The sequence below is a fragment of the Artemia sp. Qi Xiang Cuo genome, chromosome 5 (assembly GCF_049724085.1).
Source record: "Artemia sp. Qi Xiang Cuo chromosome 5, ASM4972408v1, whole genome shotgun sequence".
NCBI lineage: Eukaryota > Metazoa > Arthropoda > Branchiopoda > Anostraca > Artemiidae > Artemia > Artemia sp. Qi Xiang Cuo.
Genome location: NC_142798.1, coordinates 41103429 through 41115241, shown reverse-complemented (window position 1 = coordinate 41115241; position 11813 = coordinate 41103429). Strand labels below are relative to the sequence as shown.

General features: G+C 36.9%; 2 protein-coding genes across 3 annotated transcripts in view; one reads left to right on the top strand and one right to left on the bottom strand.

Moving 5' to 3' along the window:
• Positions 1 to 931: 931 nt before the first annotated feature.
• Positions 932 to 9325, top strand: LOC148952144 (uncharacterized). The gene is made up of 2 exons (XM_089089142.1): positions 932 to 961; positions 8828 to 9325. The coding sequence occupies exons 1-2, from the start codon at positions 932 to 934 to the stop codon at positions 9323 to 9325; spliced, it is 528 nt and encodes a 175-aa protein (XP_088945268.1).
• Positions 9326 to 9874: 549 nt separating this feature from the next.
• The window catches only part of NAT1 (N-acetyltransferase 1), a 59376-nt gene continuing 57437 nt past the window's right edge, over positions 9875 to 11813 (bottom strand). For both annotated transcript variants that reach the window (XM_089089584.1, XM_089089585.1), the window contains one exon: positions 9875 to 10325. In XM_089089584.1, the coding sequence (XP_088945710.1) occupies positions 10266 to 10325 (60 nt within the window). In that variant the 3' untranslated portion in view covers positions 9875 to 10265. The remainder of the gene's footprint in view (positions 10326 to 11813) is intronic.

Here is an 11813-nt window from a genome sequence, read left to right as displayed (position 1 = left end):
ATCAGAATTTAATTCTGAAAGAGAGGAGCTAGATTTGCAAACAGATCCTGTTGAAGAATGTCTTAAAGACTGTGAAAGTGACTGAATATTTCGCTCTTATAATCCAGTGCTTAGTTAATTAAAGTCATCAATGTGTTACAAACCTCTTTTTTTATTGTATTCGGCACTTCTATAAATAATTAAAAAATAACACGTATATGATATAAGGAATGTGGCTGAACACAGCTATCGAAATGTGCAAGATTGTTAGGGTAACATTTCTTAGGTTTAAATATAGAAAAAAACAACTAATATGATTTTACTCCCTAATAATGGTAAATTTAATTTATTTATTTTATTCATTTCCTTTAACAAAATGGATGTCCAAAATCAGGCACTGTCTAATTGCTGAGGTATTGCCCTAGACACAAGATTACCAGAGGGACAAACTAGACAGTTAATTAAATTGATAAACTCTAGATGAAGGGGCATTAGCCTTTTTAAGCCCGGGAAAATCAGAACCATTAAAAAATTTCATTAAAAGCTGTAAGTGATGCTTAAAAAGAAATGCTCAACTGGTCTTGTACTACAGGGCAACTCCAAAACACCAATTTTGCCCTTTATTTCCTAGAGAATACCTTATTTTACCAATTTTACCAATATTACCTTATTTTACCAATTTTACTTACCGATTTTTTATTTTACGGTAATTTTACAACAGTGACGATATTAAGGCGAAAATTTGAGGAAATGTTGAGGGAAAGTTAAACTGAATCAAAACATACTACATGCATATACATTATCAAAAGGGCGTATCACCAATATCTTACGAACGGCTTACCGTGTCAAGCTGAAACTTCCAGGGCATGATGAGGGGGGGGGGGTTCAACTGACCAAAAGGCAATATGAACATACTGCTACTAAGGCCACTGCTATTACTGTTACTACTAATATGATACTAGTTCTACTAAGTGAAATGAAGGTGAATATTTAAGAGCATATTAGTGGAAAGTCAAACTAAATCAGAATACACTATGTGTATGCAGGTTGTCAAAAGGGCGTTTTCAGGAATGACTTAGGGTATTAAGTTGGAGCTTTCTGGGACTGCTTCGGGGGAAGATCAATTAACCAAAAGGCAATATGTGTACGATACTGCTACTCCAACTCCTATTGCAACTAATACTAAAGATGAAAATTATTGAGATACAAATTTGACAAAATGTTGAGGGAGAAGTCGATCTAAATTAAGACACACTATGCGCATACAGGTTATCAAAAGGGCATATCGGCAATATCTTAATAGCAGCTTATAGTATTAAGTTGAAATTTCCAAAGCTTGATGAGGGGGATGTGCAATTGACCAAAAGGCAACATTACTACTGCTACTAGTTAGTAGCCTACTACTACTAGTAGTAGTAATACACTTATTACTGTCACTACTGCTACAACTAAGGCTAAGGGTCTGAAGATGAAACTTTCAGGGGATATTTAGAGGAATATCGAACTAAATCGAAACATGCTGTGTGCATTTAGGTTGCCAAAAGAGAGTATAAGTAGTTTCTTAGGAGCAGCTAAGAGAATTAAATTGAAACTTTCAGGACGCGGTGAGAGGGATATTGAACTAACTAAAAGGAAATCTGTATACGCTACTACTACTATTACTATGACTACTACTACTGATGCTAAGGATAGGAAGGGGGTCTAGAGTATTGAGTTGAAACTTTCAGGGTATATTAAGGGGGATGTTCAACTAAGCAAAATGCGAAATGTACATACAACTACTACTACGGCTGGTACTACTACTACTATTTCTACCACAACTAATACAAGGATGACTACTACTACTGAAGCTAAGGGTATTGCGGTGAAACCTTCAGGGAATGTTGAAAAGGATAATGAACTATGCTAAATTGAAACAGGCTATGTGGATGCAGGTTATTAAAAGGGCGTAAAAACTACATTTCAGGAAAAGCTTAGATTATTAAGTTGAAACTTTCAGTGCATGTTGAGAAGGATGTTAAACTGACTAAAAGGTACCGTATACATAATGCTATTACTAATTCTACTACTATTACTAAGGCTATTAGAGAAAAATTTTCAGAAGATGTTGAGGGGTATGTTGAATTAAATTGAAACACAATTTGTGCATGCAGGCTGTCAAAAGGCCGTATCAGCAGTATCTCAGGAACGGCTTTAAGTATTAAGTTGAAACTTTCAGTGCATGTTTCGGGGTGTTGTAGCAATAAAACTTCCATATGTGCGTGCTACTATTACTAGTAGTAGCAGTACTACTACCAGGGTCCGTACTAATTCTACTAAGGCTAATCGTATTAATGTGGAACTTTCAGGAACAGGGCTAAATCAAAACACATTATGTATATGCATATTCTCCACAGAACTTATCAGCAATATCTCAGAAACGGCTAAAATATTAAATTGAAACTATCAGGGCATGAGGAAGGGACGTTTTACTAGAACAAAAAGGCAAAATGTGAATACTATTACTGCTTACGACTAATAATACTACTGTACTACTTTTCGTTCTGCTACCGGGTCTACTACTATTACGAATGCTAAGGGAACTAGTTAAACTTCCAGAGGACGGTTATGAACAGGATTGAAACACACTATGTACATTTTGGTTATCAAAGGGGTGTATTAGCAATATCCCAGCAACGGCTTAGGGTATTAAGCTGAAACTTCTAGAGCTAACAATATTACTACCACTTTTGCTGCTACTTCTGTTACTACTACTGCTACTATTGAAATAACTAAAAAAAAAGGCTTAAATGCATCCAGGTTGTTAAGATGTCCAGGCAGGAATCGGTCATGAAGTAGAAACTTTCACGGAAAGTTTATGTTGCTTTAAACCAGATCAAAAGGCACTATGTGTATCCTGGTTGTCAATAAGAAGTCTCAGCAATATCTCAAGAACGACTGAGGGTATTGAGATGAAACTTTCAAGGCTACTACTTTTACTACTTCTGCTCTTAAAATTGAACTAAATCAAAAAAGTGTAAGTGCATCCAGTTTGTCAAAATAGCCTAGATACAATATTTTGGGAATGGTATTAAGTTTTATTTTTAAGGGAAACTTGAGAATGTGTGAAACTAGATCAAGGCATACTATGTGCGTCCAGATTTTCAAAAGGAAGTATACTTTTTAAAATCGTTAAAAAATTTTGCCCATATGACCATTTGCCCAAATGACCACCAAGTAAAGAAAAAACTACACGGAATCAGGCAACTGAGTCTCTCAATCCCAATAAAGAAATTTTAAAATAAAAAAACAATAATAAATTATAAAAAAAATTACTTTTTTAATTACAATAACTAAAATAAAAAACAAACGGAATTTGGCAACTGAGTCTCTCAATCCCCGTAAAGCTCTTTTAAAAGATACAAAAACTACTTATTTAACACAAAAATTTCTTTTTTAATGACCACCAAGTAAAGAAAAACCACACGGAATCAGGCAACTGAGTCTCTCAAACCCCTTAAAGATATTTTAAAAGATACAAAAACTACTTATTTAAGACAAAAATTGCGTTTTTAATGATCACTAAGTAAAGAAAAACCACACGGAATCAGGCAACTGAGTCTCTCAAACCCCTTAAAGCTCTTTTAAAAGATACAAAAACTACCGATTTAACACAAAAATTTCGTTTTTAATGACCATCAAGTAAAGGAAAACCACACGGAATTAGGCAACTGAGTCTCTCAAACCCTGTAAAGCTCTTTTAAAAGATACAAAAACTATTTATTTAACACAAGAAATTTGTTTTTAATGACCACCAAGTCAAGAAAAACCACACGGAATCAGGCAACTGAGTCTCTCAAACCCCTTAAAGCTCTTTTAAAAGATACAAAAATACTGATTTAACACAAAAATTTTGTTTTTAATGACCGTCAAGAAAAGAAAAATCACACGGAATTAGGCAACTGAGTCTCTCAATCCCCTTAAAGCTCTTTTAAATGATACAAAAACTAATGATTTAACAAAAAAATTTCGTTTTTAATGACCACCAAGTAAAGAAAAAACACACGGAATCAGGCAACTGAGTCTCTCAAACCCCTTAAAGCTCTTTTAAAAGATACAAAAACTACTTATTTAACACAAAAATTTCGTTTTTAATGACCAACAAGTAAAGAAAAATCACACGGACTTAGGCAACTGAGTCTCTCAACCCCATTAAAGCTCTTTTAAAAGATACAAAAACTACTGATATAACACACAAATTTCGTTTTTAATGATCACCACGTAAAGGAAAACCACACGGAATAAGGCAACTGAGTCTCTCAAACCCTGTAAATCTCTTTTAAAAGATACAAAAACTACTTATTTAACAAAAAAATTTTGTTTTTAATGACCACCAAGTGAAGAAAAAACACACGGAATCAGGCAACTGAGTCTCTCAAACCCCTTAAAGCTCTTTTAAAAGATACAAAATATAAATAGTATAAAAAGATATAAATAGTAAACCAACATATGGATACTTACAGAAAAAACGAAAAGACTTAAAATATTGTTTTCTTTATCGACGAAAAAAAAATATCCCAATAAAAAACGGACAGAAATTAATTAGAGAAAACTTTTTCCACAAAATAAGCCTCAAAGAATTGAAGTGAAAGAAAAAGAATTGAAAGAAAAGAAAGTCAAATAATTATCCAAGCGTAAAACAACCAGAAATTACCATCAATAAATAAATGAAACCAAAAACAACCAGAAATTAAAATTAATAACGAAGTCAAACTCAAAACGAGCAGAAACTAAAATGAGTAGGGCCGACACCCCCTAGCGCCTTCTAAAGACCAGCACATCATTTGCAATTTAGTGAAAACAAAAAACATTTTAAATACTTTCTCTTTTTTAACTTTGATAAATCCGAAGTTATTAAGACTTTCAGCAATGAATATATATATATATATATCCATATATATTATACTGTCAATCCACCCTTTCTTTTAGTAATCATGGTTATGATGGTGTTTTAAAAAAAATGTTTTTCGATATTATGAAAACTAGAAACATTCAGCTTGAAATAAGGATTGTTTAGCATAGGACAGAAGGATTTAGTATATTTTTTTCCTACCTTGAGGTCCTCTTGGCTTCATAAACAGTCACTGAAATTTTCAAGTTTATTTCTGAGCTTGTAGTTTTTAAATTTCCCACCCAATAATGACGTATGCGCAAAGTTATGGGTACAGCTGATGAGTAGAGCTATAAATTGATTAGTACATCTACGAGTGTTTTTTCTCATGATGTCTAAATGTACAACAATAAATACGGAATGCCATTAAATTTCGAAAGGTCCACGCGTACCCCATAAAAGAGACATCTGAAAGATCTAAAGTCGAACTGGACAGCCATAAAAAAAAACAACAGCAAAGAGAGAAATCTTAATAAAGAAGAAACAAACACGACTAGTACTACTACTAACAACTCACCGCAGCACCAAGCCGCCTGAGGCCAACACAGCTACGTACGCTCCTCCTCCATCCCAATCTATTTAAAGCGACCCTTTTTACACCCGCCCACGAAGTTCCCATGTCCTTTAAATCTTTCTTTATGACGTCCTTCCACCCCAGACAGGGACGACCTACTTTCCGTTTAGCCCTAGATGGTTGGTCGAAAAGAACAATTTTCGGCAATCGTCATCCTTCATCCGCACAGCGTGCCCTAGCCACCTCAACCTTTCTTTCATTATATCCCTAGAGAGCGGTATTGAACCACATTTTTCGTATAGCCTATTGTTTGAAATACGGTCAGTCAGCCAGGTACCCAGAACAATCCTTAAGCAATTTCTCTGGAAAACATCTAGCAAATCTTCGTCCGCTTTTCGGAGCGTCCATGCTTCAGAGCCATATTTGACCACTGTCATCACTGTAGCTTCTAATATTATAATCTTGGTTTGCAGACTTATCTTCCTATTCTTCCAGACTTTTTTTTTAACTGTGAAAAAACACCCTGAGCCTTGGCTATTCTACTCTTAACATCTTCACTGCTCATACCATCATTACTAATAATACTTCCAAGGTAAGTGAAGCTGCCCAACTGATCAATCTTTTCCTTACCCAACGTCACCTTTTCATCTTCACTTATTCCTAGCCTTAGTGACTTAACACGACTACGGCCAGTAGAAAGAAAAGATTAAAAGTAAAACAACGTAGATATTTCGTCTGTACAAAACGAGGCGTCTTCAACGTTGATAAAACGAAGTTAAAAACTAAAATAACCTAAAAAAATAAAATCCAAAAACCAAGAAATAAAAACAACCAATATCAATATCTACAATTGTCGCTCCTGTGACTGAGCGTCACAGAATCTAATAGAGCTGCTTCAATGAGAACACCAAAGCAACTAGATAAAATAAAGTTAGTTATTCTGTTGCGAAATAATCCTATTGTTTGCTACTACTGCTACAATTCTCCTAGTTCTTGTATTTAATCTAGTTCCCTGGTGATTTTGTAAAACGTTATTGCCCTCATTACCTATTGATTCACTCTTAAGGAGAATGTTATATACCGGGTCAATATTCAAATTAACTGTATCATTATTTATTGAAATATTAGCAAGAATATTTGTTTTTCTTTTTTTTTTTAAGACAGATATCTGAATTTTCATTCATGCCACCCAGTTTCGGTGAAAAATGGAATTGTAATTTCATTGGTTGATAGGTCTTTCAGAATTTATTCCAAGGAATATCTTGATTCAAAATTGTTGTATTTAAAAGATATCTTATTTTATAACGGTCATTTAATTAAATTCATAAACGAAATGATAGAAAATAAACACATTAAACATAATAATAAAATTAATGCTCTGGGGATACATATTCTCTGCTGTTAAAAGTAAAAACCGGGGATTTATTGGGAGATTTAGAAAATGGGGAACACATCAGCCCGCGGATGGATTTCACTAACTGGAATCCGTCCATCTACCCCAAGTTGGTGAAACGTCAGGCCCCCAATCAACTACTCATGTTAAAATCAGAGACGGGGAGTGATTTGATATCCAATGGGGTCTTCGGAATTGAATTTGTCTAAAAGTTTTATTTCTTCACCATATGTATCTGGTCTAGGGGAAAACCTTAGACAGATTTTACACAAACATAATACTGACACATACTTTCAGTCAAGAAGACCATTGAGTAGTTCCCAAAATTCTGGGAAGGATGTGACTCGTGGCAATTTGGGCAGTGAGGTGTATAATATTCCTTGTTCTTGCTGAAGCTTTTACATTGGCCGAACCCACCAACACTTTGTTGAACGATTTATTGAGCATCGTAACCAAATACAAAAAGCTCTAAAATTTAATAAGCCTCATGAAACTTTTGTTTCGGCTTTGGCTGAACACATTTTCCGTCATCCTGATCATTACGTACTATTCGACGATACCACAACCATTTCTAATGATAGGGGGTTTACACAATGGGCTAAGGAGGTAATTAAAAAAAAAAAAACATATTCTTGCTAATATTTCAATAAATAGAGATATAGGTAATTTGATTATTGACCTGATATATGACATTCTCCTTAAGAGTGAACTAATAGCTCATGAGGGTAATAAAGTTTTGCAAAATCACCAGGAGACTAGATTTAATACAAGACTTAAGAGAATTGCAGTAGCAGTAGCAAACAACGTGATTATTTCGCAACAGAATAATTAACTTAATTTTATCCAGTTGCTTTGGTGTTCTCATTGAAGCAACTCTATTAGCTTCTGTGACGCTCAGTCACATAGCAACAATTGTAGATATTGATTGTTTTTATTCCTTAGTTTTAGGATTTTATTTGTTTTTAGGTTATTTTAGTTTTATCTTTGTTTTATTAGCGTTGAAGACGCCTCGTTTCATACAGGCAAAATATCCGTGTCGTTTTGGTTTTTATCTTTTATTTCTACTGGCCGTATTCCCATTTGTTTCTTCTTTGTTCAGATTTCTCTCTTTTGTTGCTTTCCTCTTTGGAACATCGTGACTGGTGCCGTTAAACCTCTTTCCAAAGCCAATGAACAACCGTTTACGCAATTCCAAATTCACAACTTAAAACTTAAGACATTTAGCAGGTCCTTACTTAAGATATGGATGGATATAAGATGGAGGAAGTTCAATGGTAAAAGCTTTTTTTATGAATAAATAACCTTTACGAATACTGGGGAAGGGTTCAAAGCGCCTCTTTTTTTCTGAGCCTCGACATCCAAGGCAGCCTCCCTCAGGTTTATTTATAAAAATGTGGTTCTAGATGTAGATTGAGGCACTAGAAACAACAAATAAAAGAGCTATGTATAAGATAGCTCATAATATAAAACGGATGGTAATTTGTAAGAGGGTCTCAATGGCTTTGGCATCTTCTATAGGCTCATTTGGACAAGCTGCATGTCCAAAATTTGGACAATTTGGCATAAGGAAGAAAGAAATCATCGTGCCAGTGTTTAAGCGCAAGGGCTGCAAGACGGATTGCAGCAACTAACGTGGTATCACCCTACTCTCTGTTCCTGGGAAGCTGTTTGCAATGCTCCTGCTGAAACGTGCAATAAGTTTCCAACATACTCTGCACCACCCCCAACATCCATGAATCCATCCGGATTCATGCCAGGAAGATCAACAACTGAACAGATTCATACGGTCAGACAGATTGTTGAGAAGACACTGGAATTCAACAAGAAAGCTTACAAAGCTTTCATTGACTTTCGTTCTGCCTTTGACACTGTTGACAGACATTCCCTTTGACTAATTCTGACAGCCCCGGTCCTTCCAACAGAGATATTCAGCCTTTTTAAAGAGCTCTACAGCAGCACAGAAAGCGCCGTCCTTGTTAACGGGAAGCTTTCTTCTTCCTTCCCCATCAAGAATGCTGCACAACAAGGATGCACTGCTTCTCTTGAGCTGTTTAACTGCGCCATCGACCACATTTTGAACGAGACACACCGTGCCCATCCTTTTGGCACAAGTTATGCCGGGAGGACTTTGTCTGATGTTGACTTTGCCGACGATGAAGCTGTCCTTAGCGAAAATCTCGACCAACTTAAGTCTGCACTCGTGACGCTCTCCTCCACTGACTCCAAAGTTAGGCTGCAAATCAACTGGAAGAAAACGAAGATCATGCACATAGAAAAGACCACATCGACATCATTTTTAACTGTTGCGATCAACGGCCAAGCTGTTGACGTGGTAAGGCAGTTCATTTATCTCGGATCAATTATATCATCAAATGGCACACTTGACGCCGAAATCTCAGCCAAGGCAAACTCTGTATTCGGACGGCTCTTGAGAGCCGTCTTCCACAAACCGCAAATTAGTTGCCTTACAAAAAAGCCCAAATCTACAATGCCACAATTGCAGACATAATACTGTACTCGACTGAGACATGGTCGATAGCGATGGCACAACCAAGAAAGGTTTATTCTATCCTAAATAGACACCTGCCTCAAGTCGAAGGCGTCAAACGTTCTGACAAGATCTGCAATACTGAGATCCTGAAGGCCCTCAAGTTAACAAACCTTTCCACCCAAGTAGAAGCTCGTTCTCTAAGATGGTACGGCTACTTACTCCGCTACTTAAACTATCCCTGCAAGGATCATTTCGGAGTTCGATCCCTCGATTGTCTGGAAACGTCCTCGAGGGAGGCCGCGCACCAGATGGGCTGATATTATAAATCAACGTCTCTTCAACCGCAATAACGACCCTTTTGAGGCCACATCCCTACCTCTGGACAGGGCTGCTTGGAAAAGACTGAGAGCGCTGTCAACCAGTTCCCTCTACGCTGGCGACCCCGCTGAGCAAGAGCGTTAAGTCAACGTAAGTCAAGTGCATGTTTTTAACTTGCTTTCCACTTTTCCCGAAAAAAACTTCTATTTTTACAGTGCATTTCCTCATAAAATTAACTACATGTAAAAATATTCACCAAAAGACGGATTTATTTCTCAAATAAAATAAAACTAGATGTTCTAAAGACGAAAATCAAGGGAGAACAGCAGCCCCCGTTAAACAAGCGCACTATTAATCATCTAACGAATAAATCACATACTGTCATTATAATTTTATTTTTTACATTTTTTTTTAAAGTTTTCTTTTTTATCACCCACTTACTTTTTAATTCCATCACCTTTACGAAACACAGTTACACCAGACGTAAAGAAAGTTCGTGGGCCAAGAAACGCCAAATTCCTTTGGCCAGAAAAATAAACTAAACTAATTGACCTAATTCAAACTAGATGACTCGTAGAGCCTAACTAAACTTTAACCTAAAGGACAGGATCAGAAAACTGACAACCAATCCAGTTGAACATCAAGCTTCCTCCTCTTCTTCAGAATCTGCTGTCTCCAACCATGTCAACCAACTATTAACCTAAAAAAAAAGATACAAGAAGATTCAATAAAAAATGGCAAACATTAAATTAGTTTAATATTTTTTGGATTTGCTCCTGGAAGTGAGACGCATATAGAAGCAAAATAGCTCAAAATCCAAGCAAACGACTAGAACCATAAAATGTAAGCATTAGAATGTCGGATGAAGTTCTTACTCAGGATATTGATTCAAGTAAAGATTATTTCCACCTATATGACAAAAACAAGTACGCAATTTTCCTATAATTCTTTGCACTTCGTGATTCCTCGCCACAGCTAAGACCCGTCTTCGTCCCTACTCGTCACTGAAAATCCGACTATACGACCTCATCGTGGTGGAGAGATGTACACGGCGGTTCTTATCTAACCCGCAATCCCTGGATCAAAACGTAAAGCTGCCGAAGGATTGGGGTCCCTGCGGTCAACTAAATTCACAAGAAACATTCGAGAACCATGATCACATCCAAATTATGCTCTGCTACAGCATTCCCGGGAAGCGATGCGTAGGGGTTGATGGCAACCTCTTTGAAAAATGGTCGAGCCAACATATTATCTCAAAGAAAAGTCCTTAATGCTAGATGCTGGAATCTTTGTTCAATAAAATATCTTTCGTTGCTGAAGAGTTTTATAAATATGATTTGGATATCCTGTGTGTCTCTGGAACACGACTAAACGGCCGAGGCATTGACGGCTCCTATAGACGGCTCTGGCCATGAAGGAGCCAAAATTGTCCTATCACCCAAAGCAGCTTAATCCATCATCGACTATGAACCCATATCTGACCCTATTGCTGGTGCTGGGTTTAGAGGCCAGTTTGCAACTATCATTTTCGTGCTGCACTACGCTCCAACAAGAGAAAGCACCATAGGAAGTCAAAGAGGGTTTCTACGCTTCTTTGTAGATCGTCATACAGATAATACCCCAGAAAGACGGTCTCGTCATAGGCGGCGACTTCAATGCCAAAATTGGTTGGAAGCTGGATAGTTCCTAGTTCTCTACTGGAACTCGTGGGTATCGTAACCTATACCGTAGTGGCACAGGTCCGCTTACTTTCCCAATGCAGAATAGCCTCACAGTAGCAAACACCCACGAACAGCACAATCCTATTCATACTATTACACCAAGTTAAAGCGATAGACAAGCAAAAGTCCGCCCAAAATTATCTCCTAATATCAAAACGGTGGAGATCAATGACACGACACTCTCGCGTTTTCAGAGCTGCGGACCACTAACTCCTTCAAACGTCAATAAAACTCCACCTCAAAGCTACGGCCCTGTAGATGACCCCCCCCCCCTCCTCTGAATCGATGTCCCAAAGCTTGCGTCTAGGGATGTTGCTACATTCCTTATCTTGGCCCTAACAAACTGTTTTGCTGTCTTGGTCGACCTCGATGATGATGATCCACCGTCCCAGACGATTGAGGTGAACTCGTTTTAAAGAAACTGTTGAACCTAAAAAAACAAAACCAAGAAATCGTCACCATATAAG

Excerpts from the sequence above, each read along its gene's own strand:
- LOC148952144 (XM_089089142.1), top strand. The coding sequence starts at position 932 with ATGATACTAGTTCTACTAAGTGAAATGAAG. Across the intron at positions 962-8,827 it reads TTCTACTAAGTGAAATGAAG|AATGCTGCACAACAAGGATG; the intron begins GTGAATATTTAA and ends TTCCCCATCAAG.